Consider the following 27,935-nt stretch of genomic DNA (forward strand, 5'->3'; position numbering starts at 1 on the left):
TGCATCTCAGGAACTAAGTATTCCTTTACATTCTCCTAATTTTATAGTGAAAACGTTAAGTGAATTTAGGAAAGGACCTTATGAAAGGAAGGAGGTTCAGAAAAGAAAATTCCTGAGATAAACGCGAAGGTAACTGTTGCGAACACAATGGAAGTGGTATGAATAAGACCATGAATCGGGATTACTTGTGTGTCACAGTACATGTGCTCTACACACAGTGCAGCTCTGTCTGTGGTGGGATTGTTTTCCTTAAGTTGCTAAATTAATCATCACTTTTAGGTTAATGTTTTTCCTCTTTTCAGTTGTGAGACTTCCCACGTATGCCCTCTAATTGTTTTTTTAAACACATAATGGCATTTCGTGACTTTTAATTGTACGGTAGTAATATCTAGTTGTACTTCTTTGGCAGACACTGGGAAACATTGAACAAAATTAGGCCTCAGAGTTCTGTGGATGCTAAAAATAGTGAAGAGGCAAGTTTGCAATACTTAAAAATTAGTGAATCAAGAAGACGAAAGTTCACTTTTAAAAAATAAGTTTAAAAATTTTAATAGGTTAAAAAATTTTTATAGGTTTAAAATTTTTTAAATACGCTTTATTTTCTTAGAGCAGTTTTAGGGTCGTGGCAAAATTGAGTGGAAATTATAGAGTTCCCACTACCCTGCCCTGCCCCCACACTATGAGCATCCCCCGCCAGGTGGTACATTTGTTACAACTGATGAACCTACACTGACACGTCATCATCGCCCAAGTCCATAGTTTACATTAGGGTTCATTCTTGATGTTGTGCATTCTATGGGTTTAGACAAATGGATAAGGACATGTAGCCACCATTGTAGTATCACACACAGTAGTTTCACTGCCCCTAGAATTCTCTGTTCTCCACTCTTCATTGCTCCCTCCCCATAAGACCTGGCAACCACTGATCTCTTTACTGTCTCCATAGTTTTGCCTTTTCCCGAATGTCATATAGTTGGAGCCATACAGTACGTAGCCTTTTCACATTGGCTTCTTTCACTTAGTAAATGTTCGTTTTTTTAAACCGGTGAAAGAATCTCTTCCTATCAAGCTCCTGTCTATGTATTTTGCTTCCAAAGCTTGTTCTGATTGCTTTCTTCTGCCCTCTGATGGCTGGACGCATATACCTACCTCACTCTTAGTGTCCCTGGGACGTTACCTCAAGAGCGTTGAAATGGCACAGCTTTCTATCTTTAATTACATAAAGTTTGATGGGACATTCATAATTAAAACACACGCTTGCCTACACACCAAAAAAGGATGACATGGACCCACTAAGGGGGCGTTTGGGAGGTATGTCTGTGGGCCAGGGTACAGCAGACTTACTACTGCCGTTCAAGAATGATGAGTAATTTGTAAAAATAGTTAGTTCTACCTGACATGCAGATAGAACCTGTGTTGAAAAATGCTGCCTATGCTCTCTAGGTTCATTTAGTTAGAAAGTATTTCATTTACCTGTTACACCCCGCAGAAAACTACTACATTTTTATTGTCTGAGATCTTGGCCTCAAAGGTTTGAAAGCAATTCTCCACCACGACAACTAGTGGCTAAAACCCCAGGTTACCTTAGGACTTCATGATTTAGTAGGATTGCAAAGCTGCCAAGGGGTCCAGGGCCTCTTTGTCCAAGGAGCTGGACCCTTCAAACAGGGGTTCCCAGACACACAGATGGTGGAGCTCCTGACTGTCATGTAGTTCTTAGGGAACACCGTGAAAAACATGCTAAATTAAACAATAAGTTCAATAATGATGATGGTGATGGTAGTCATAGTTAACATTTATTGAGGGCTTACTATATGTCACTCATGGTTCTACTTGTTTTGAAGTTTATCCCATATAATTCCCCCAGTGAGGTAATACTGCTCTACTATGATTATCCCCATTTACAGAGGAGGAAACTGAGGCTCAGAGAGGTTAAGGAATTTGCATCAGGCGGAGGCAGATGTGGTTTTGTGGGCCGGATGTATATGCAGTTTTAGAGGCCCCCTTTAAGAAAAGGAATACAAACACATGAAAATAAATTGGGATAGGCCCTTGGGTGAGCGGTCCAGAAGCTTAAGCTTCCCATACGATTGGCCTCTGGCCCAAGACTACCAACTAGGAAGGGAGGGAACCAGAGGGGAGTCTAGGCAGCCTGGCACCAAAGATCAGGACTTTACCTCTATGAACACGTAATGTTAGGCTAAAGTTTCATGCCATCTCAGAGTAGCTTATTATGTAGCTAGGTGGAAAGAGGTGTCAAAGTTATGAGTCAAAGTTATGAGAAAGAGTTGATATAAAATTTTTAAGTAGAGAGAAAGTTTCTGTTAACTTGGTATTTCTGCAAATTTCTGCTCAAAATCTCATCCAATTCCTGAGCGCCAGAGTTTCACAAAAACATAGTTTATAAATCTTGACCTAAATGATTCAAGAGAAAACACATCCTGTGTCTTTTTTAATGTCCAAATTTCTATATAATCCAAGTTTTTAGGATTATACTCGTACATTGAAAAATATTTTTAAATTCCCCAAATGTTATCATTTTCTATGTAGTGTGTAATCCTAAAATATATAGTAATTTGGACATCTAAAATATTATTTAAATTGAATGCCAATTTAAATTGAACACCAAGTTCAATAAAGAGTGTTATGGGGGTAATAAAAAGAAGGGAGAGGGAAATGGAATTGGGAAGATTTTTAAAGTGAATAGTATGTATATAGATGTTCACTGTATTATTCTTTTTACCCTTTTTTAAAAATTGAGATGTAATTGATGTATAACATTGTATTAGTTTCAGTTGTACAACATAGTGATTCGATGTTTGTATATACTGTGAAATGATCTCCACCCTAAGTCTAGTTAGCATCCATCACCACACATAGTTACAAAAATTTTTTTTCTTGTGATGAGACATTTTAGGATCTATTCTGTTAACAACTTTCAAGTAGGCAGTATAGTATTATTAGCTATAGTCACCATGCTGTACACTACATCCCCATGACTTATTTATCATATAACTGGAAGTTTGTACCCTTTGATCCCCTTTACCCATTTCTGGCAACCACCAATCTGTTCTCTGTATCTAACGAGCTTGGTTTTTGTGTTTTAGATTCTACATATAAGTGAGGTCCTACAGTATTTGTCTTTCTCCGACTAATTTCACTTAACATAATGCCCTCAGGGTCCATCCATGTTGTCACAAATGGCAAGTTTTCATTTTTTATGGTTGAGTAATATTCCACGTAGTATATATACCATATTTATCCATTCATGTATCAATGGACACTTACGTTGTTCCCATATCTTGGCTATTACAAATCATGCTGCAATGCACATGGGGTGTGCAGATATCTTTTCAAATTAGCATTTTTGCTCTCTTTGAATAAATACCCAGAAGTGGGAATTGCTGGATCATACGGTAGTTCTATTTTTAATTTTTTGAGGATGGTATTGTCTGCATTTGGGCACTTGAATTCCTATGCGAGACCAAAGCAGGAGAGATGTATTTTGTTCAAAATTTAAATTTTCATGACATATTATCTGATGTAACTTATCTGGTCAGTTTGTTTGGACAAACTCAGCTTTATTTGACATGACTTTATTTGACTCCTAGGATAGATGAGATCTTGGTATTCTGTACAAGTTGATGTAATACCCTAATGTACTTCAGGGTATCCTGGGCAAAAAATGAAAGAGGTATTCGCAAAGGCCCTTAAGGGGCTGGGGAAGGAAAGTGAGGACTGTCTGCATTGGACCTGAAAGTGGACAGGGACCAGGTATCTTCAGGGTTCATGAGTTGTCAGCTGTAAGTTCATTTGGGTAGCAGACCTGACGTGTATTTGAGGTCAAAATCCTACCATGTGTTAAAAAAATTACCATGTTAATAAAAGTATTCATCTGGTTGAAAAGACAAAAGACCTAAAAAAAAGAAAAAAGTAGACTCAGTTTTCTTTCCCTGTAAATTATGCCTGTAGAGTTCTTGGTTTGGTGTCAAGCACGTAAATGGTTGTTTTCATTGTTATCCCTAACATCCTTCGCTATCATATTTGAAAATATGCCTTCACGTATTTGAAAATATGCCTATACAACCGTTCAGAGCAAGGCATCCCATATGTTTACTACCAATGCAGAGTATTGATGTTCTATGGGACGGGCAGACCTATCTGTGGGATGGGCTGGATTGAGCTGGGCTCCCTCTGCTGCTTTTCTCATTAAGAACCAGGCCCTGAAAAGTTTGTGCTGGGAGAGTTGGTGATGTGCAGATATACACTGCTGGTTCCCGAAAGCCGTGTGCCCTCGCCTCCCATCACGTGGTCCTTTTTGATATCTTACGTTCCCCTTCAAGATAACACTTCATAGTTTTTGTAGTTTGATTTGGGATTAAAATGTTGAGAGTGGGATTACTTTGAGTTGCTCAGTGGTGTATAGTCTAAGAGAAATAGCCCTCCAGGCTCTATGCTGCCGAACTGGCCTTGGTCATAACGTTTCAACCTTCAAGTTTCACGGTGAAGACATGATGGGAAAAGTCCATCCCACCTATTCGCAGCTTTATGGGTTTGAATCATGTCCCCATCACCTTCTTTCCAGCTGGAGGCATCTCTAGTGTCTCAGCCCGTCCTCAGGGCCAACACAGCTAGCTGGTTGACTAGTTTAGTTACCCTTCTGTGCAGGGCTGGCTACATAATTTGCAGGGCCCAGTGTAAAATGAAAATGTAGAACCCCTTTCCAAAAAGTATTAAGAATTTAAGGATGGCTACAGCAGAGCATTAAACCAAGTATGGACCTTTCCAAACATGGGGCCGTGTACAGCTGCATGATTTTGCCCTCTGAAGTGGCCCTGCTCCTATGGACTTTCCTCTGATGCTTATACCTTTTGGGGGGCTCATTAACAGAGTTATTGATGATGGTAGTTCAAGTGAAAAATCATGCTTTTCAGCAGTGATAAATCCATACTTTCTGTGTTGTTGTTGTTTTATTAATTCAAATATGTTTTCTGGTATTTTTGTCTTTCTGAGCCAATCAATGGCAATTACAAAAAATCTGAGTACATATTTTTCTATCCTCTTAATCATTTTACAGTGGAATGTTCTCTAAATTATCTCTAAGAATCCATAGCCTTTAAAATTATGGATACCGGGCTTCCCTGGTGGCACAGTGGTTGAGGGGCCGCCTGCCGATGCAGGGGACACGGGTTCGTGCCATGGTCCGGGAAGATGCCACATGCCGCGGAGCGGCTGGGCCCTTGAGCCATGGCCGCTGAGCCTGCGCGTCCGGAGCCTGTGCTCCGCAAAGGGAGAGGCCACAGCAGTGAGAGGCCCGCGTACCGCAAAAAAAAAAAAAAAAAAAAAAAGATACCAAAATTAGACACAATATTCAGTTATGCTATGAAGGCTGACAGGGGTTCAAGACAGTGGAATTGATCAATCAATATGATTGCAACATCAAAATGTCTGATTTTTCTTTTTTCAATTTGCTGATATTCTATTTAGAATTTCTGGATCTACTGTTCATAAGTGAAACCAGTTATAGCTTTAATTCTGACACGTTCCTTATTTGTTTTTGGAGTCAAGGTTATGGTAACCTTATAAAACAAATTTGATAGATTTCATACCTCTTCTCTTGATCAGTTTTATGAGATAGAGATGATCTGGTTCTTGAAGATTTATTAAAATGTACCTGGAACGAATGTGATTATACATATTTTGGGGATGGGAGTAGGTGGGAAGGAGATGGATGGGGGGGCATTAATTCAGGCTCTTTAATGGTTATTGATCTATTTGAGTTTCCTAATTTTTCTTCTTAAGAAGTTTTAGTTGTTTAAATTTTTTAATTAAAAATAAAGAAAAACAATAATCCAAAATTCTATCACCATTTTTAATATTTTGATACATATGCTCAACCTTTTTTGAGAAAAAAGTCACCATGATAATTTGTCAAGATAATCCATGCAGAAAGTATAAAGATGAAAATTATTTTTAAAGTCACTCCAAACCTCACCATTAAGAAATAACCATCATTAATAAGTCAATCTTTTTTCCAGACAATTTTCCTTTTTTTTTTTTTTTTTTTATTTTTTTTTTTGTGCTGAGTCTTAGTTGTGGCAGGCGAACTCTTAGTTGCAGCATGTACGTGGGATCTAGTTCCCTGACCAGGGATCAGAACCCAGGCCCCCTGCATTGGGAGTGTGGAGTCTTAACCACTGGACCACCAGGGAAGTCCCCACACAATTTTCAATGCATTACAGACAGAGGCTGGATGGATGATGAGTGGATGAATGGATATTTATAAATGCTATTTTTAGATAGATAGATAGGAATATTTATAAATACTGTTAGTTTTACTTGAATTTATTGAAAGAAAAAAGAAAAGTAAAACTGGATTGCAAATGAGAGAGATTAATTTCTTTAAGTTTTCTCAAAAGTTAAGAACAGAATTTTTTTTTAATTAAGGTATTCAATCCATTGTGTTTTTAAAATTACATTAAAAATTTTTTAGGTAGCGTCAATGGACCCGCTGCCATGAGAGCAGATGACAATAGTATCTTACTTCCTGCCACTTCTCTTCCCCTCCTGATTTTTGCCCCAATTCACAACATTTACATTCTACTAAGTAGCATAATTCTCAGAGTTGTTTAGTATGTATGTATGTATATATGTGTGTGTATATATATACACACATATATATATGTCTTAAGTGGATTTAGTGTTTATCTTAAATCTTTTTACTGTGGTTTCCTCATTCCCGAGTTTTTATATTTGATTACTTTTTTTAATTGGCTGGATTTATTGTCAAGTCATATGGCTTTTCCATGAAGAGTCCTGGCATTGTGTTCCCCCAATTCTTCCATGTTTGAGAAATGTCTGCCTCTGCCTTTCTACTTCAAAAACATCCTGGCCTGGTCTAGTATCCTTTCCCATAGAACTCACCCTGTTGTCTTCTCTCAATGAGGGAGAAGTGTGTGGCCAGTCTAATTTCTCTCCCTTATAAGTAATTTGCTTTTTGGCCTGAATACCTGATAAATTCTTCCCTTATCCTTAAAGTTCAATAGTTTAATTAGAAGTTGTCTCCTTGGTATTTTACTGTATTATGTTTTCCTGGAACACGATTTGTTCTTTTGATCTGCAGAGTCAGTTCTTTCACAGAATTTTTTTTTTTTTTTTTTGCGGTACGCGGGCCTCTCACTGCTGTGGCCTCTCCCGTTGCGGAGCACAGGCTCCGGACACGCAGGCTCAGCGGCTGTGGCTCACGGGCCCAGCCACTCCGCGGCATGTGGGATCCTCCCGGACCGGGGCATGAACCCGTGTCCCCTGCACAGGCAGGCGGACTCTCAACCACTGCGCCACCAGGGAAGCCCTTTCACAGAATTTTTGTTCCATATTTTAATAAATATTCTCTTAAATTTTTAGATTCTTTACTTCAGGGACATCAATTATCTTAAGTTAGTGTAACTTAATCTTTTTTCCGTTTCTATTAGTGTCTCATTAGTTGCTTTCATTTCTTTGTCTTTTTCATATATATTAGTTCAAATAACTCATGACTTTCCTTTATGTCAGTAATTAGATTCTCAGTGGTATCTATCTGTTCTTTCTGTTCCTAATTTATATGTTTATTATGTAATGATGTTGTTTGGGAGTTCCATTGGTTTCCTTATGTCTGCAAACTTTTTAAATTTCATTTTGTTGTTTCAATACATTAGGATGGGCTAGGTTCTGCTACAGTAATTAGTTAACTAAAAATTCCCAGTGGCTTATCACATATAGGTTTATTTTTTTTTTTTCATGCAAAGTCAGCTGAGGGCTCACAGTTTTCCAGTTTTTTGAGTAGCTCCTTTCTAAGAGATAACTCAGAGCCCAAGATATTTTCATCTTCTTTTTCCTTCCAGTTTTATTGAGATGTCATTGACATACAGCATTGTATAAGTTTAAGGTGTGCAGCACAGTGATTTGACTTACATACATCATGAAGTGATGACCACAGTTAAGTTTAGTGATTGAACATCCATCATCTCATATTGATACAACATTAAAGAAATAGAAAAAAATATATTTTTTTCCTTGTGTTGAGAACTCTTAGGATTTATTCTCCAATATACTTGCATCTTGAAGCTATACCACCGGCTTCTAAGTTGCCGTGGCAGGAGAAATGACAGCATAAAAAAACTCACACCTGCTGACCTGGAATTTTCTGGAATTGGCCTGAAATTGTCACACCCCACTTACATTTATTTCTAGAATCTACACTTTTTGCACAGAACTAGTCAGATGGTTAGTATTTAGCACAAAGAAGGCAAAGAAATGCAAAATGGCTATATGTGCAGGAAGAAGAAACCGACACAAGATTTGGTAAACACGTGGCATTATCTCTGCCCCATTTACCATAACATCCTTGAGCTCTTGCTTTACTGAATCCATGGGTTTTTTAAAAATCATTCTCTAGTTTAAAGAGATCAGGATGAGTTTTCTTCATTCATTTGAGTTAAGTTGTCTCCAAACTTAAGTTCTTCACCAGTCTCGTGCTGGTCTGTCTGTTTCCTTCCTTCTTCCCTCTCTTCCTCTTTCTTTACTTCTTTTATTCCCTCCCTTTTTGTATATTTGCATAGTTGTCTTGCTGGGGTTTTTTGTTTTTTTTTTTCATCTTAAGCAATTCTGTCCAGACCTTCTATTTTCTCTGATACAATATGGGGGACTTTTTTTTTTTTTTACTTCTTTAACACTGTGTCTAAAAACAGTGTTTCTTCTCCAAATAATAGTTTGTGGTTGAGCATCTCATGTTATATTTTTAAAATAGGAATGAGGGGATGGTGGGAAGGGAAAAGTTTATCTGTGGTGCTAAGTAGGATTTGCTGGGCCATGTGGTCCTTTGCTGTCTTGTGAGATTTTGTTAAAATGCTCATGCAGGATTCCAAAGACCCCAGGAGGATGTTCTCAGGTCTGGGACTCCTAGTGATGTGCTCATTTGTTTGTCTATTGCAGCTCTTTGTCAGACAGAAGAGCTGAAAGATGAAGACACCCACGTAGCTTGGTCCTCTCAGAGTGGGTATTCGTGGGGGGTAGAGTAAGCATTCCTAGGGTCTCTCCGCTCACCGACAGGGTTTGGGTAGAGGGTGGGATGAGAAGTCTAGCCTTGCTGTGCTGCTCAGCCCTGCTCCAGAGCTTCCTGTCTCCTTGGCTACTAATATTTGAAGCGTATTTCATTAAGCTGTGGTTCCATCCTTGCCTCTTTGCCATTAATGCAGATCTGGGGGATGGTTTTCATGATTTCTTTTCTTTAGATATTAAGCAAGGGAAATTCTTAGATACGAATCTCATCTGTCATTTTGAACCTTTAGTCCAATTTTGTGATTTTTTTCTATAGGTAACTGTCAAACTCATCTAAGTTTTCAAAGTGATGTGCATACTTTAGTTCAGAGTTTTGTTATGATTTTTTTAAAGTTCTGGACTGTATCTGTCGAGTTAGCTCTGCTGTGTGGCCCCTTTGTCACTACTAATATTGTTTATTTTTGTTTCTTCTCTCTCTCCTTTTTTCCTTATCACTCCTGCTAAAGAGTTATCTAGCTTTTGACTTCAAAATAATAATAACAATAGAAATTCTACAAACGTTTAAGACATGTTCTCTATTCTTAGTGAACTTTTAACAAAGGTATGAACATTAGGAAATTAAGATTTAAATTTACTATTATTGACTAGAAGGTAAAATTGTAGTTTTAAGAATTAAGAAAGGTGGGGAGTTCCCTGGTGGTCTAGAGGTTAGCATTTGGTTCTTTCACTGCCGTGGCCCAGGTTCAATCCCTGGTTGGGGAAGTGAGATCCCGCAAGCTGTGCGGTGCAGCCAAAAAAAAAAAAAGAAAAAAAAAACTAAGAAAGCAATCAGGTAGGAGTAGCTTATTAACCTGCTTGGGCGGGCTGCCCTAACAAAGCACCACAGACTGGGTGGCTTAAACAACATAAATTTCTTTTCTCTCAGTTCTGGAGGCTGGAAGTCCAAGACCAAGGTTTCTTCCTCTCTCCTTGGCTTGTAGATGGCTATCTTCTCTCCCTGTGCCTTTACACAGTCTTCTTCTCTGTACCTGTCTGTGTTCAAGTTTTCTCTTCTTATAAGGACACCACTTATAGTGGATTAGGGCCCCCTCTAATGACCTCATTGAACTTTAATTAAATAACCCTATCTCCAGCTACAGTTCCATGCTGACACACTGGAAGTTAGGACTTCAACATATGAATTTTGGAGGGACACAATTAAGCCCATAACAAATAAATCAGGAGAGACTTTTGTAGTAGTTAGGATATAGGCTAAGAGATTCAAAAATATATTGGCAAAAAAAATGTTATTTTTTCTCCTGAAACAATCTAGAAGAATCAGGTGGTACAGGGCTTCTTCATTGTCATCCAGAGACCCAAGTCCCTCCTGGCTACTGCCCCATCCTCTTCTAGAGAACTGGTCTCATCTCATGTCTAGAACTTGGTCGGCATTCAATGAGCACTTCTGGAATGAAAGAAGGAATGAATGAATGACATGGTGTGTTCTGGGGCAAGGAAAGGACTAGCTTAAAGGAAGTAAGAATCTTGATAGAAATAAATAAGCAGAAAACATGATTAAATATATATTTCTGACCAGATCTGAGGAGGCCTTGAAAGCCAAATGATACTCCAATAAAGATGTTAAAAAAAAAAATCCAAAGGGAACTCACAGGGTATTGGAATTAAAAGGGATGAAGCAAATTCAACGCACTCATTTTATACAAATGAGGAAACTGAGGCTCAAGAAAGTGAATTCATTTACCCACATGGCTAAGTCATGCTGTCCAGGATTCTAATTCAATTCTTCTGATTCCAAGTTAAGGTTAATAGGAGGCATATGGATACTCTGTACTCTGTTAATAGGAGGGATATGGATACTCTGTACTCTCTTTTACATGGGAAGGACATGATGTATGCTGTGCTTTAGGAAGGCCAATTTTTATGGCTCTTAATGTGTCGTTCATCAACGTCTATCCATATACTCACTGTGGTTGACGTTGATTTTGCTCACACAAAGGATAATTTCTGTCCTCTTGGTTGCTAACAGATCCCTGATCTTGTTCCGGTTGGTGGGAGGGAAAGAGATTCTTTGCTCTAGGAGACAGTGCCCTGCCCTGTGTGTGTGGTGGGGATGGGGATAGGGTGGCAGGGAATTAATCATGATGGTCCTAAACCAATCATGTTAACTTCACTCCCCTTTGCCAATGACTGGTCTAACAGTTGACAGGTGACCCAGTCTGGCCAATGAGACATAAAGGAGATTTTGCTGGGTAGAGCTCCTGGAAGAGTTTTTCTCACCTCATAGATAGAACCCAGCAAGGAGAAGACCTCTTTGCCCCACTCACTGCCTTGAATGTAGTTGCATAAGTCACCTTGTAACCATAAAGCAACATCAGAGATAGCAGGGCAGACAGACTGAGACCGCCTGCCTGGGTACTTTGCAACATTGTGGAATTGCCACAGCTGAACTGGAACTGCCTTCTCCAGGCTAAGGAGTAATTGTTACTTTAATTAACTTTAGTCTTTATTGCTTAAGTCACTTGTAGTCAAGTATGCTGTTACTTGCAACCAAAAGCATGCCTAACTAGTATATTCATTATATTTGCTTTTTAAACAAGCACTTAAATGCCTAAAAACATCCTTGCAGTTCCCAATAGTTTCTCAACAAGAAAGCACAGGATAAAATGCAGAACTGTGCGTTCTAGAGGTGTGCAGGGGAGAGGGTCCTGGTTGACTGTCATGCTGAGGGGAGACTTCATGGTACATGTGGCACTTAGACCGGGACATGCACAGCAGGTGAGAGCTGAACAGGCAGGAGAGGGTGTCAGGTGCCTCAAGGAGAGGTAGCAGGTCCCAGCACGAGCGGAGGATGACAAGTCTTTCACATGCCTCAGGGGACAGGATTGCAGTCTGCATTTAAATGCCTGCCGGAGTGTTACCAGCCTCCCAGATCCCATGGAAAGCTGTGCTCTCAGTCTTCCAGAAAACCCTGTGGATGGTGGTTAATGGAGCCGGGCACGTGAGGAGGTGGGAAGCTCTGCAGTGGAGAAGCACCTGTATAGTCTTCTTTCATCCCAAATCTAGGCTGTGCTCTTCACTGCGTGGGGTCCGTGTCTTCCTCCTATACCTTCCTCCTGAGACTGAGATCTTTATCTCCTTTTGTGGTCATTCTTAATTTTGTTTATATATTTATTTTTTAAAATTTACTTACTTTTGGCCATGCACCGAGGGCATGAGGAATCTTAGTTCCCGACCAGGGATCAAACCCGTGCCCCCTGCAGTGGAAGCGCTGAGTTCTAACCACTGGACTGCCAGGGAATTCCCTGGTCATTCTTTTTTTTTTTTGCGGTACGCGGGCCCCTCACTGCTGTGGCCTCTCCCGTTGCGGAGCACAGGCTCCGGACGCGCAGGCTCAGCGGCCATGGCTCACGGGCCCAGCCGCTCCGCGGCATGTGGGATCTTCCCGGACCGGGGCACAAACCCGTGTCCCCTGCATCGGCAGGCGGACTCTCAACCGCTGCGCCACCAGGGAAGCCCCCCTGGTCATTCTTAATTTTAGTATCAGGGGACCAGGCCAACGGTCAGGAAATTTACTTCACTGCCCTAGAGGGTTCTCTTAAGCTAATGGCGCTCCTGGTGTCCTGTTGCAAACTTCCCAATTGCTAGGTGTGGTCAGGCTCCTCAAGTCACCTAACACTATCAATGATGACAAATAACAAAACCATGTTTTTTTTTCAAGTGATTCTTCATCTGTGAGGCATGACACCATGGCTGTAGAGGGAAACCCGGTCTCTTGTATGCATGTGTCACTAACTGAGTCCCGTGGCCTTAGCTGGATGCATCACTTAGTACTTTGAGGTTTCATTTTCTTCATTTATAAGGAGTGAATCACTGGGGCTTTTCTAAACTGAATTCATATAAGAGTTGTTAATTACAGCTGCTGTTCTTTCTAGATACTGAAATCACAGGATTCCTTCTTCATTCTCCACCACTATTTTTACAGTGGGGGATTTTTAAGTCCAGAGAACAAATAAGCAATGGCAAAAGCAAGCTGTAGCTTGCCTGCCAAGCAGGAGGAATGATGGTCACAGGAGGGCCAGGCAGGCCAGTCAGCCTTATTGTTAAGTCCTTTACCTATGGATTCTCCCTGGTCCTTGAGTTCTGCCAGATCTTGTGGAACGACGGAACGGGGAGGGGTTGGGGAACATCGGTGGGCTCGGGAGGGGACCACATCTGCTGTTACCCTAGCTGAGCCTCTCGTGTGATCCTGATAGCGGTTATAGCCAATTTCAGCTCTGCTGATGGCAGGTAAAGGAAGCTTTTATCCACACGTGTGGAATGCTGCAGGGCGACACTGGGCCCCCAAAGACCAGCTCCGTGGTGGTAGCAGTGATTAGTGGGAAACTCAGGAAAGGAGATCTTGGGACAAGAGGAGGTTGGGGAGGCCTTCTCCAAGATGCATCTCCCATCACTGCCAGCCTTTGTGGATCAAGGTTTTTGCCTGTTAAAGGAGCAGGTTTTCCTATATAAAGCTTGGGAACTTCAGTAGCAGAGGCCCATGGAGAGAGGGGATGGGCAGCTGGACCAGGGCAGGGTGGAGAGGAAAGGGAGCAGTGGAACCTGACATATAAGCTGGTCCCTGCAGGGATGGCTATGAGATGCAACAGTTACTCAGCAGACGGGCATCTGAGGATGGGGCCAGCAACTGGAGGCTGTCAGCATTAGAAGACCCTTGAAATCAGACAAGAGGCAGGGTCTCAAACGATGCCCTAGGGTAAGGGGAAGTGGCTCTGTCCTCTAGGGACAAGGCTCGTAGGTGTAGACAGTGTGGTGGGCCGTTCGAGGCCCAGTCCCGTGGGAGACCTGGAAGTTGAAGGCAGAAGTGTGGTCCACCCCCTGGGGGTAGGTAGGGGAGGACCAGTTAGGGAGAGTGCAGGGGGCATGCCAAAGAAACATTACTAACGTCACAAGAGCTAACACTTACTCAGTGTTATAAATACACTATTATAAACGCTTTTCTGGATTTCTCTTTTAATCCTCACAACAACCCATCAGTCCTGCTGACATCCCAGGATAAGGGACTGGGGCCCAAGGAGGTTAGGTGGGTTTGCTCAAGGTCATATATCCAGCAGGAGACAGAGAGCCCCTGGCCGGCTGACCCTAGAAGCTGCACACATCCCCCCAGACTAGCAGAAGTGCTTTGCTCTCTGCTTTCCGTTGCTTTCTGAGCGCAGGTGACCTTCTGCTCAAAGGTGGTGATCTTGACCTAACTGAGATCTGAGCTGACCTGCAGACAGATCCTTCTTCCCCCGAGTTATCAGATCATTTCACGATGATCCAGGGGATGAAGCAATGGGTCTTTAGGAACCAGCTCTCTCCTCCCCTATGATGAGCTTGGCATTAACAGACCAGAAGAGCTGAGGGGATTCTGGGGGTGGGAGTGGAGTCTAAACCATAAGCCCAAGGAGGTCCTGCAGAGTCAGGTTCATTGTGGGCAAAGCACATCACCTCTCTGCCTGTTTCCTTAAAGTAAGATCAAGCGGTTGGACGTGATCGTCTCTGAGGTTCATTTGTACATTAATATTTTATGATTCTATGTGTTATCTTCCCCAGTCAGTCTTCTGGAATCTTTCTTTGTCCAACCTTAGACACTTCGTCATATGTTCTAGAAAAAATGTCTTGCAATATTGCCTTTCTGTTCCTAAATTGCCTAGGATGTTTGCCAACAAATCCTGTTTCATTTTGTTTTTTAAAAAACACATAGTTTTTAAGGTCTTTATATCATGAGATGATTAAGCATGGGTTTCTATACTTCCTCCCTCAGCTTCATTTTCTTTAGTTAATGGTCACCCACGACAATTTCTAAATAAATACGATGGAGGAGAAAAGCGATTTTCAAAGCTTGCGCATTTCTCTCCTCTCCATCACATACAGAATATTTTCCTCGATTCTCCTTTTAAAAAATATTCCTATTTTCTGTATTTTTCCTTCTTGATCTTGTTTCTGCTTATCTGTGTTCCTTCTGAATACAGCAGTACTTTTCAAACCAAGTGTAGTTTTTTTTTTTTTATAATAGTGTTTATTTATTTTTACTTGTTGACAGTTTGCTTTATTTATTTACTTATGGCTGTGTTGGGTCTTCGTTTCCGTGCGAGGGCTTTCTCTAGTTGCGGCAAGCGGAGGCCACTCTTCATCGCGGTGCGCGGGCCTCTCACTATCGCGGCCTCTCTTGTTGCGGAGCACAGGCTCCAGACACGCAGGCTCAGCAATTGTGGCTCACGGGCCCAGCTGCTCCGCGGCATGTGGGATCTTCCCAGACCAGGGCTCGAACCCGGGTCCCCTGCATTGGCAGGCAGATTCTCAACCACTGCGCCACCAGGGAAGCCCCCCAAGTGTAGTTTTTAAACCATCAGTTTCCCTTGTGACTGCTTTGCACCTATTCATACCTCTTATCAACGAACACTGGATTTGCTGGAAACTTTCTTCTTGACTGTCAGTGAAACCAAAGCTCTGGTCACCAGGTAACATTCACTGTCCTCCTTTTCTCTCTAGCTTCACTTTTTTCTAGACTCAGAGACTAAAATTTACTTTGGGTCGATAGTTTGCATTTTTCAGTTTTAGACTAGGAAAGAAAAATGTATTTTATGAAGAAAACATTTTAAACATATACCTAAGAAGAAAGAAACATATATAAATTACATACCCATGGTTCAGCTTCAACATTATCAACATAGGGCCTATCTCGTTTCATCTTTACTCCTTCTGGATAATTTTGAAGCACATCTCAGACATTTTATCACTTTATCTGTGATTACTTCAGGATGTGAAGAAAGGGAAGTCTATTTAAATAATAAACTATGTTTTTTATTAAATACCTATTAAACTATTATTATTAAATTATTATTATTATTTGGCTGGGTTTTAAATTTCATCAAGAAAAACCACCCTAGTATTTGACTTGTTGCTTTGGACATTGATCTGTTTTATGTCCAAAACCAAGATTTGTTTATCATATCTTGGCGTCAACGTTTTTTCTCTTACGGAGACAAACAGGGGGTATACACCAAAATACGGAGACAATGATTCTGATAATTTTTTATAGGTGTTCCGAAGAAATTTTTAGTATAAAATTATAGAAACAAAGTTATTTAGCAGTTTAACGTTAGTGGAAAGCAGCTTATAATGTCATGTCTTTCACAGAAGCCATGTTCTCAGTTTAGCCAGAACTTGATTTTATGGAATATTATTTTTTCAACAGAAAAACAACCTAAAGGCACTTATTGAACTCAAGGCTTCCCTCCACAGTTGGATTAGGTGAGCTTGGGGGTCTAACTTTCTTACGAAATGACGTATTTGCTAGATTGGGCGTCTGATGTCAGATTTGCCAGTTTGCATCTTTGAACGTTACAGGGCCCCGTTCCTGCATCCTGGCTGACGGCTGGTTCACGTGGGCCTGTGGTCCAGGGCAGAGTGGCTGGGCTCCTCCCTGACTTCTGCTGCTGCTGATACGCATGAAAAGTACATCTGGGAGGAGTCTGGAAGAGATCAGGAAGGAAAGGGATGGTCTTCCACGGAAGCGGCCAGCAGACCTGCCCAGAGGCTGTGTCTGGGTATGGCGGAACTTTGGAAGAAGGAAGGGCTGAAGGTGGAGAGCTCTGTTGCTCAGACGTGGGAATCCAGCGCATGGCATTTAATAAACTTCCTAGTCACAGCCCAGCCGTTACATAAAACTCAGACGTTATGAGTATATAAATTTGGGTCCAGTCTTAGGGTACAGCAATCCGATGATGACTTTCTACTTACTTAAAATGTCTGGACCTGAGCCAGACGATCACTTTAAACCCTGTCTTGGCTCAAGGAGGAAAATAAAGTAGGCTGCTTCCAGTTGCCCGCTCACCCGAACCTGGCTGAAACCAACAAGTCCTTCCCCTCCTCTCCCACCAGCGTCCCCATCCTGGCAATGCTCAGCGATCTTAGAGTCCTCCCTGGAACCTTGGGGCTCTCCTGGACTCCTCTGTCTCCCTCACCTCGACCCCAGTGTTAATTTCTCTCTCCATCCCTTCTCCGAACTACTAACCAGAGCCACCTACCCTCTTGCTTTCTCCTTCCCATCATTGTTCCAGTTCTATCCTATTGCCGCTTAACAGTTTGTTTCTTCCTAGATTTATTTAATAGTTTATTCCTTTCATTTGTCTTCCCTTTAATCCCCTATATGCTAGTCTAACCATCCTAAACTATCCTTTCCTAGGACTGGCAGAATGAAACACATTTAAAAATTTACCTACCAAGTAGTCAAGGTCCCTCAGCCTTACCTGCTGAAACTTGCCTCGCTGTTCCCTGACACCCTCCCTCCTCCACTGGCCGCCCCTGCCCCTCACACGTCCCCCCACCCCCATAGCGGGCTGGTTTTGTTCCCTTCGCTCCTTGTCAGAATGCCTTCCCCTCTCTGCCCACACAAATCTGTTACTATCTTCAAAACCGTTTCCCAATTCAGTGAGGAACAGTTCCTTTTAGTACTCACAACTGTATCTTGTTCTTGCCTTAGAACTGTTTTAATTGCAGTAGAATTGTTTCCTAATGTTTCATGAAGTCTGGCCTTCTCAAATAAATGGAAGGCTTTCTAGGGCAATAATTATATCTTCTATTCTACCGTCTTCAACAAGACTGGCCCAGGATTGCGTATGGGTACAAAAAAAAAAAATGTTTACTGAATGAGAGAATACATTTTCTGAATGGCTACCGAGTGTCTGGATGTGCCTAACTGACTAACATTCCAATGTCAAATTAAATGCATTTGGGGATTATATATAATGGTGAAATTGAAATGTCCGGCAGTAGGATAACATTTTACAGCTATTAAATATAATAATTATGAAGGCTATATAGAAACACAGAAAATTAAAAGCACTCTCTAAGAAAATGACGAACATGAAATATACCAAAGAGATCTCGGTGGGTTTATAGAGATGATGGGGTTATGATTCGTCCCAGCCCTCTCCCCATCTTTGCATCTGTCTAAAATGTTTTATAACTCAAAGAGTATATTAAAAGTAATGTCATATTTTTTAAAAAGAGGAAAAGTCAATAGCTGACAGTTATAGGCTGAGATAAAATTAACCTTTGGCAAAAGTTGTTAATTCTATCGATTAGATGACCACTGTACAGACTTCCTTAGCCAGCTACTTTTCCTTTAGGTATTAGTCCCTTCTCTGTTTTGCTGTCTCCTGCCCCAATCTTCTCTAATTATCCCCATCTGGGCTTTTAAAAAAAACTTTCCTAAAATACCTTGAATAAAACTCACCTGTCTTATTACCTCTTGCTAGGACCATCAATTATTCCTGAATAATGACATGGTAAACGGTGACAAACTAATATGCAGCCTCCCTTGGTGATGATGCATGACACATCATGCATCAGAGATAATGACACAAAGAACGCTCTGGTTTACTTAATGTCTGCTGATTCCTCTCTCCCTTCCTCCTTCCCTCCCTCCCTCCCTCCCTCCCTTCTTTCTTTCCTTCCGTCCTTCCTTTATTCATTTATTCAGCGCTGCCCTGTTCAGTGATTTTGATGACGATACAGAAGGCATATGTATCGTATTTTTGGATAATCTGAAGCAGGACATATAGAAAATGCACTGAATTTTCTATATGCCAGAAAGATTTCAACAGGCCAGAAAGATGGACTAAATCAAACAAGGAATTTAATAAGAGTGGGTATAAGGGTCTGCAATTTGGGTCATCAAAAGCTGTGGTTGTCCAGTACAGCCAGACCACAGCTCCTGTGAAAAAGCCTCAGGGCTTTTAACCAACAGTGAGTTCCACAAGCATCCAGGGTACAAAGTGGCCCACAGAAAGGGCTCCTTTGATCTTAGGCTGCAGTAACAGAAGTATAGTGTCCATGTCACAGTTCCTACGGAGGAGGTGCAGGGCTAACCAGGAGACCAGAGCTAGGAGACTCTGCCTCAGAAAGAAGCTGAAAGCCCAAATCAATCAAAATGAGCCTGAACTGTCAAGCAGAGATGTGCTGGGAGCTTTTTTTGCCATATAACACAGAAGGGTTTTATAAAGTCATTTGGTTCTTGTAACCAACCATACATATTTATGCTACGCAGTGTGTAGCCGTGGAGTATAGTTTTCCTTTGCTCTGAAGCCACCTAACCCACGTGGGGACAAAGTCCTGATTGAGACCTGGTGACTGCAAGCTGATCGGCTCTACCCTTGGTCCACTCTAGGAAGATGAGGCCCTGGGTTCCCTCCTGTCTCTCACAGGGATGCTCCCGCACTATTGTTCAGTCTTGAATATTAAAGCTGTTGGTTTTACCAACAGTGTGCCTCTGAATAGGGGCTGGAAAGAATCCTCAAGAGAACGTTTGTAGCTGATAACAAGAGAGAACGTCTGGTTTTGCAGGAGATGAAACGTTCTTTTGTATGTGAGCAGGAAGCAAGCAGATAGCCTATTTCAATAGCTTTTTATACCCACCAGGCATGTTGAAATTGATCTTTTCCATCACTGTTATCTATAAAACCCCTTTCGTTAGTGATTTAGTTGGAAGGGTGCTGTAGCCCATTCTTGTTCAAAGGTCTTATCTCTTTTTTTGGGAGTGGGGGGTTGAGAACCATACCTCATGAGTTTAGCTTAGATATTCATTTACCTAAATGCTAATATCTATCTGAGCTAAAATGAAATTAAGAACAAAACCTTGTGAGAACTTGTAGCATCTTGGGTTCTTTGTTAGGAGGCTAATGCAACGAACAAAGTAAGAAGTGAAGAAATTGCTGACTATAATTAAAACCTGCAACTTTTCGAAAGAATAGTTGGGAATTTGTGGAAGACCACTCTTAATGCAGAATGATTTTGGTGTAAATTAAGTTAGATTCGACCAGGACTCTTTTAACCTTAAATAGTTGAGCAATATGCCAGTATTTTTTTTTCTTTAATTTTCTTCATTTATTTTTAAAATTTATTTATTTATCTTTGGCTGCGTTGGGTCTTCCTTGCTGTGCGCGGGTTGCAGCGAGCAGGGGCTACTCTTCGTTGCGGTGCACGGGCTTCTCACTGCGGTGGCTTCTCTTGCTGCAGAGCACTGGCTCTAGGTGCATGGGCTTCAGTAGTTGTGGCACACGGGCTCAGTAGTTGTGGCTCACCAGTTCTAGAGCGCAGGCTCAGTAGTTGTGGCGCTCGGGCTTGCTTGCTCTGCTGCATGTGGGATCTTCCTGGACCAGGGCTCGAACACGTGTCCCCTGCATGGGCAGGCGGATTCTTAGCCACTGCGCCAGCACGGAAGTCCCTATGCTAGTATTGTTGATGGACGTCTGAGGTCATGAAGATTGTTTCAGCCATCCATCAGATACCCGTTGTGGCTTCACAAGTAAACTCGATGCAGAGTCATGTCTGACAGCCGGTATGTGAAGTGTTGTCTCTCAGATAGCATTTGAAGGGTTGTGGTAAACTTTTGTAGACTGTACTATGGACCGTTTCCCCCAGGGTCAGCTAAGTGTCTCTCCTAAGAAGCGCTCCTGAGTTCTCGGACGGACCACCTCTTCTCTGTGCCCATCGTGAACGCAGGCTCCCTCCAGCACTGGGATCCTCACACTGTAATGTCGTGGCCTCTTTACGCGTCAACCTCCTCTCCAGATTCTAAGCCCGCTTCTTGGGAGAGAGCATGGGAGGGACAAGCAGCTCTGAAGTCAGGCAGGGGGACACCTCGTTTCTGCGGGTGTGTCCCAGACTGTGACCGAGGCTGGGGGACCAGTTGTGAGTTAAGATCCGCTGTCAGGCTCTAACCCTGAGATACGTAATTAACTGTTCACGGAATGATGCTTCGGTTTTGAAGGAATCAAGCTTGGGAGTAGGAGCCCTAGAAAAAGTGGAGAAGCCAGCAGGTGCGCAAAGGCTCCGCGTGGTCTCACTCTCCTCGGAGCCGCGTGGGGCTGCCACTCCCGAGCCCCAGCGCCAGGCGGGCGGACGCGCTGTTCCTGCGTGGGGCTCCCAGCGGCGGGGACCTGTCCTGGCCCTACCGCTCAGAGGTGTGGCAACTCCAGGTTGCCTAACCTTCCCCGGCGGGAGGCAGTCCAGTCCTTCAGGAAGAGTCGCTGGCCCAGTGTTTAGGAGCCATCACGTTCCTTTTTATCGTGGCCATCTGGCATTTTGCAGTAGAAGTATTTTTCAAACCAGCGGTATTTACAGGGACAAGACTGGGCTGCTCCGTGGAGCCTAGGACGATATCAGCCTTTGAGGTAATGGAAACATAATTGGGGAACGAGGTGGAATTAGTGTCATCGCAAATGATTTGGTGCCTCATGTTAATTCCCCGGGGTTTTGTTCGGAGGGCAGTGGAGTCACTCATCTTGCGTAGCAAGCAGCCATCAGAAAGACTCTTTTCGAGCATTTGGGAAATAAAGTTCAAGTGCTCGGCCTTTAAAAGTTGCAGGAGCAGCTTCATGTCCCAGCTTTTTACAAGGTATCATGATGTTATTGCTTGTTTTGCTTCTAGGAAGCCGAGGGTTTAGGAAATGACTTGGGCGGGTGCATCTGTGAGGTCGAAAAAGACACAGACGCGCTCCCCAGGGACCCGAGCGGCTTCGCTGTCTTCCCGAAGGTGCCAGCCAAGCGTCCGGTCCCCGCGGGCGCTCCTGGCGCAGTCCCCTGTGCCGAGGGTGTCCGGCGCCTTCCTAGACGTCTGGGGGACAGTTGGGAGAGTCGCGGGGCGGCGGGACAGCGCGGGAAGAGCAAGGAAGGGGGAGGGAGCCGGCCTGCGCCTCGCCCCTCCGTGCCAAGGACACCGTCGCGGAGGCGCGGCCAGCTTCCCAGGGTCGGACTTTCCGCCCCGGGGGCCGGGCGGTGGAGGTCCAGCCCCGTCCCCTTCCCAGCTTCGGGCGGCCCCCAGGGCTGAGTAAGCCGGGCGGAGGGAGACTGCAGGGATTTCCTGAGAGCTAAAGGAGGAGGAGGGGACCGGGACAGGAGCCGGGAGCAAGGACCGTGAACCTGCCCGGCGGCGCTCCGGGGCCGCGCCGCCCGCGCCTCCCCACGCGCGCTCCCTCCCCGCCCCCGCGCCCGGCAGCCCCCGCCCCCTCCCGAGCCGTAGGGAATCAGGTCCCGGAGGAAGAGGGTAGGTGGGGAGGCGGATGAGGGGTGGGGGACCCCTTGACGTCACTGGAAGGAGGTGCCGGGGTAGGAAGTGGGCTGGGGAAAGGTTATAAATGGCCCCCGCCCTCGTCTCCTCTTAATCGAGGTCCGCTGGAGGCTCGGAGCGCGCGGGATCAGCACTCCTCGCGGCTCCTCCCCGGCGGCGGCGGCGGCTGCGGCTGCGGCTCGGAGCGGGCTCCGGGGCTGGAACGCAACGGCCGGAGGACGCCGGGCTGCGAGGATTACCGGGGGAAGTGGTTGTCTCTCGGCTGGAGCCGCGGAGAGGGGCGCTCGGGGCGGAGGGCCGGAGCGAGAGGACACAGGCTCGGGCGGCTGCGGCGGGCGCCCGCGAGGAGCGCGGGCACCGGACGAGCAGGCCGCGTCGCGCTCACCATGGTCAGCTGCTGGGACACCGGGGCCCTGCTCTGCGCGCTGCTCGGCGGTCTGCTTCTCACAGGTGAGGCGCGGCCGGGGCCGGAGGCCGGCGCGGGGCTGGCGGGGGCAGGGGCGCAGCCCGGGGGGCCGGGTGCGCGCGGGGAGCGAGCTCGGAGGGAACCGGGGACACTAGTTGCAGCGGACACGCCTGGGGCCGTGACGCCCTTTCTCCTCCGCCGGGCGGTCGGGCTGGGCGCCTCGGAGAGCAGCTGGCTGGGGTCCGCTAGCATCGCCGCGCTCGGGTCCGCGCTGGGGCTGCCCCTTGCGGCTGGAGTCGCTGATCCTCGCTGCCTGGCCACCTCCCCCAAGCCGGGGCCCCCCTCCCAGGTTCTGGGCTCGGAAAGTGCCGCGCACCCGGACCTGCCTGGCACCCCATAGCCTGCTCTCAGGTGGCCTGGCCGGGTCCGCGAGGCCCCCGGATCAGCGGCTCCTAGGACGCCCGCGTGGCTGCCCGGGGGCTGGGCTGAGGCCCGGCCTTGGCGATGTCTGGCACGGGCCGCGACGTCGCGCCTCCCGAGGGAAGGAGGTGAGCCCCTTTGGAGGGGATCGCGTGCCTGGCGGGAGCACACAGATACCTGAAGATGGCAAGAGCTGGTATCCTTCGACCCACTCTGGGCCCCCGAGCTCGCGTGTCCAGGGAACGTTCCCCCAGCGTCCTCTCCTTCCTCTCCCCCGCCCCCCCCCGCCCCCCCGCTCGCCGGCCGCTGGGCCTGAGCGCTGGGCGCGCATCCATCCGAGTGGAGCCTCTGCCACAGGTCCAGCCCAGGTCGCCGACCTGAGTGACCTTGACCGACGAGGGCAGTCGAGGACCCAAGTCCCGTTAAGTTTCAGAATTGCAAGCCTAGCCTTTAAGTTCTGAGAGAAGAAAGGGCAAATGATTTGGACCAAAAGGTGCGGTTTGAGGAATCGGTGAGGTCCGCGCCTTTGCTGGGCGTTAGGGACACTGGCGGCAGAACCTTCAGGGACCAGTAGGTAGTACCTGGTTAGTGTGGCGGTGGCCTCCACCGAGGCGCCAAAACCCGAGGGAATTTAGGGACTCGGACTTGCCTTTTCTGCTCAGCGGGGCTCAGTGGCCAAGCCCCCTGGTTTAGTCCCCCTGGGCGCAGAGAGCCAGGTTTTGGAGCGCCTGTCTCTTAAGCGTCGTGGAGGAAAGGTAAAATATGAAATAAAATACAGTAACATAGGTTATTGCAAAGATCCCTGGGTAGGAAAGTCCGTAGGGTTGAGCATATATTTTTTTAAGTGCTTGTTAAACTCAAAAGGCAGTAACAAATATTCCTTCTCAGCGGGAAGACTAATTAAACCACTTGTTTCTTAATAACAAGTAATAGTTCCACCTGGATGAAGCTGTTAAACCGAGAGGCAAGGCGAATTCGTACTAAATTGGAGAGAACTCGCTCTAAGTTGGAAATGTTGCTAAAATAACTATACGAAGTGAAGTACTGCTTTTCTGTTTCAAAACTACATTTGGGGGTTTGAAAAGTCATGTGTTTTGAAATACAATTGCTTGGAGCATTTAAGTAACTTGCTGAAGTCCATCGTCTATTATGTAAAAGTAAATCTAGGTAAATTACTGTGAATCCAGAACATGGAGGGGAAAGTATATGCTTTATTGGATTTTCTGCTTCACACATAGACATCTTTATTTTGTTTCAAAAACTAGCAAAGAATAGTTCTGTTCGTGGTTCAGAGCAACTTAGATCCGTGGAAGCGTTTCAGAAACGCGAGTGAGATCTTCTTACGATTCCTCTTAGATTTTACTTAAATGAGGCAGAAATCTTGGAACTCTTTTGTGATTTTTAAAAAAATGTTTTACATATGTGTTATAGGGAGAAAGCAAGACAAACATTGGCAAGGTGAGAACCTCTTCACCTGCCGGTTTAGGGAATGTTATATCAGCTGTTGGGGTCTGTAATCGCCAATCTAAACTACAGGCTTCTGCCGCGGGTTAACAGCTGCGTCACAGTAAAACAATCAGGTACCGCTTTCTAAGCTGCGTCAGCGCTTTCAGACTGAACGAGGGGCTGCATGTCTGGGGAGTGGTGTCTAGATAGGAGCCAGGTTTCTGCCCTGTGGATTTATGAGGAGTTCAGCTTGCACCCATCACGGGCCAGCTCTGCTCACTGTTGGGTGCTATATAATTTTATGAGTTATTAATATTACGTGTGCGTTCACTGAGGTATAAAATAATCAGAGGTTCAGTAATACAAAAAGATAATGCCTTTCCCCGCAAAGAGTGTATTTACCTTCTTCTAAATATCCTGGGAAATAAAAACACTGCAATATTCATGTGCTTCCAAGTCCTCTATATTGCAATCTCTTCCTCTAAAAAGGATACTAGGCTTCCTTTCTCCAGCTCAAAGTCTCATTTTCTTATTTTAAGGCAGCACACCCTTGAGGAAAGCCGCAGACCCTTTTTGTCTGCCCCCCCTTTTCTAGAGTTTCTGAGCAGCTGACATGTACAATTTGCTATAGCTAATCGGAAATGCTTCACTTGCCAATTTTGTGAGTGGTGTTAATTAACGATAGAAAGTTAAATCAAAAGTGTACATGACAATGATCCCCATTTCCAAAATGAATGTACTAAATCTCTCAAAATCAAGCTAATTTCGCATAACAGTGTGTCTTTTCTCCAAGGTTTATAAAGCCACACTTCGGGTTGTGTTTTTCCGGAATTGTACGTTTGAAATGTTAATTCCGTGCACGTTTGGTGGTCCACGTAGTTTTCCAAATGATGGATCACATTGCAGATAAATTGTAGGTGGTCACCTACTCTAGTTCCTCAATATTTTGACCGTATTTATTTATTTATTAAGTTTTTTCTCTCCCTGTTGAAAATTCTATAATAGGCTATCCAGTTTCTTTTCTAGGGAGCACTAAGTGGGTTTTGTGTTTTCACATGTAAAATTCAGACGTTAGAATAGATGGTTATTTCTAGGGGCCTTTCCCAACTCTAAAATTCAATGAATGATTCCAAGAAACAGACTGAACACGGTGTCTGTTTTTCTCCCTCCCTTAACTGCATTTGCCTATAGAATGGGTGACCACCCCTGCGATGCCGGAGCCGGGGCTGAAAGGCTGAGCTGGCTTTCCCCTGCTGTCAGTAACCACGGTGGATTTTCTTTTTCACTAGTGCAACACACCTGACTCCAACCGATTCGCTTGCTGTTTATCAGGTTGCAAGAACTAAGCTGTTACAGGATGCCCAAGCCAGGACGAATCATGATCTTGGGATTTTTTTTTTTTAAACAGAATGTGTAACTCTATGAAATAGACTCTATTTCATAACTCTAGTTCCATGATGTCTTCTAAGGAGACTGGTCATTTAAAACCCGTCTGTATTTCTTGGTTTTTCCAATTAATGCTTACTAGTTGCAAATAATACTTATTTGCTCCCCAAGTAACTTAAGTCTAAAAGAGTTTCCGATTTCAACAAGAATACTAAACCTCTTATTTAAACTGGAACTTATTTTATATGACTTTTTAGAACAGACCAAATAATCACTTTGTTTTTACCAAAACTATTTAGATATTTTAAATCTCCTTTGAATGTGTATAATATAGAAGTTGAAAATGATATATCGCCTCCCAAAATGGTTTTATATCCATCAAAAAAAAAAAGGTAGTATCCTTGAGGAAGGTTACCCAGTAGATCACCAAGTTATGATTAATGTTTACTCCGGCTTGAGAATTCTGCAAAGCAAGAACAAATAAATAACAGAGTAGATAGCTTCTGCAGTGCTTTAAATTGAGACGTGCATGGGAGTGAGTGTGAGAGTGGAGAGTGAGGGAAGTTCTCTTGGCACCCGGGTGTTAAACGCAGAGCTGTCTCGTGTTAGGGTCTTGGTTCAATTGCACGGTCAGGAGTTTGTTGGATAGCAAGTGAATATCATAGTTTTTCAGAGCATTTGTCATTGTAGCTAGAGGAGGAAGGACATTTGAAAGAACACCAGGCTTAATTTTTAAGTAAAAATACGTCATTAGGAACGGTTAAAAGCATTAGAAGCATTGGTTGCATTTGGTTGAAAACGATCTACGAGAACAGTCCATTCTGTTCCATTGGGCTCAGGACACTGGGGAGGCTTGTAAAGGAATGACAAGAGCTCCTGCCAGATGCTTTCCAGGAGCATTGCTGATTCCTCACACACTTGGGTGCCTTGGAAATTGCATGTGGCTGATGACGGTACTGGATTTTATTCCAGATTGAGGAAGGGGAAGGAAACTGGAGGAATGGGGGCTGATGGAGGGAGGGCTTGAAAGGAGAGCCTCTGGTTTAGTATCTGGGACTGCAGGGGGGTTTCATTAAGGAAATGGTTCCATTGAGTCTGCTGGAGATAGTGGACTAGATTTCCTGCATTGCTGCTGGGGCGGATGTCGGGGGTTGTCAAGAATTCCTGGGGATTTCCCATCAGTCTTGGTAAAGCTGGATGCCTAAGAGCCATGTCTGATTATTGCTCCTTTCCTTGATTTTGTGCTCCTTGAGAGAATTGATCTCATTGCACAGACACATACACTGTGAGGGCTAGATGGAACCTCAGGGATCTAATCTACTCCTTTCAGAGACAAGCAGTTTAGTGATTTTTTTTTTTTCAAGCTCAACAGCTGGCTGGCGGCAGACCCAGGAACAGAACCTGATGTTCATCCTACAGATAACATTTCTTCTTCATTTTTGTATTTCCTCTACCCCAAACAGAGTAGAGATGTTAAAATATTTGTTGAATAACATTATTGCAGGGCTAAAATTTCGTTTTAAATGCTGGCATTTAATCTTATTTCTCATTTTATTGAATATATTTAAGAGTCTTCTTTCCCACCATCAGCACACGAATAAATTTTTCTTACACACATAAAACTAGGACCATATGAACATATTGTAGCGGTAGATATGTGTTTATTTGCTCTTCTGCGAAAAAATCTATTTAAACTGCCTTTTTAAACATAATACATCGTTCATATTTTAATGCACCATCATTAAGTTTTTACAACAGTATTTCCAATAACTGCATAGCATTTCATGGTATGGCTATGCCATAACTTATTAAACCCAACTGGCATGTTTTTTTTAATATGAGAAACCTTTAAAGCCCGTAAGGGGTTTAATTAGGGATATCAAAATGATGGCTGCTCAGTAAAATACTGAGAGATTTGGGAAAAAAACTAATTTTTCTTGTGCACAGTTGGAATCCGCCTTTTGGATGGGTGCAGCTTAAATAGTTGTGGCTTACGGTAGTAGCTTCATCTATTACCACTTCCCTCCGCGTACCCCGTGTCCCAGCCACACAGACTCTACCGCCGTCAAAGAAGTAGCTCACCTTTCTTTAGATGGGCCCTGCGCTTTTCATGCTGTTTGTCTGCCT

General features: G+C 44.0%; 1 protein-coding gene across 2 annotated transcripts in view; it reads left to right on the plus strand.

Moving 5' to 3' along the window:
* Positions 1-22,260: 22,260 nt before the first annotated feature.
* The window catches only part of FLT1 (fms related tyrosine kinase 1), a 169,606-nt gene continuing 163,931 nt past the window's right edge, over positions 22,261-27,935 (plus strand). For both annotated transcript variants that reach the window (XM_029210240.1, XM_029210241.1), the window contains exon 1: positions 22,261-22,600. In XM_029210240.1, the coding sequence (XP_029066073.1) occupies positions 22,537-22,600 (64 nt within the window). In that variant the 5' untranslated portion in view covers positions 22,261-22,536. The remainder of the gene's footprint in view (positions 22,601-27,935) is intronic.

Source organism: Monodon monoceros, unplaced genomic scaffold (assembly GCF_005190385.1).
Source record: "Monodon monoceros isolate NGI ecotype Baffin Bay Population unplaced genomic scaffold, NGI_Narwhal_1 Super_Scaffold_8, whole genome shotgun sequence".
NCBI lineage: Eukaryota > Metazoa > Chordata > Mammalia > Artiodactyla > Monodontidae > Monodon > Monodon monoceros.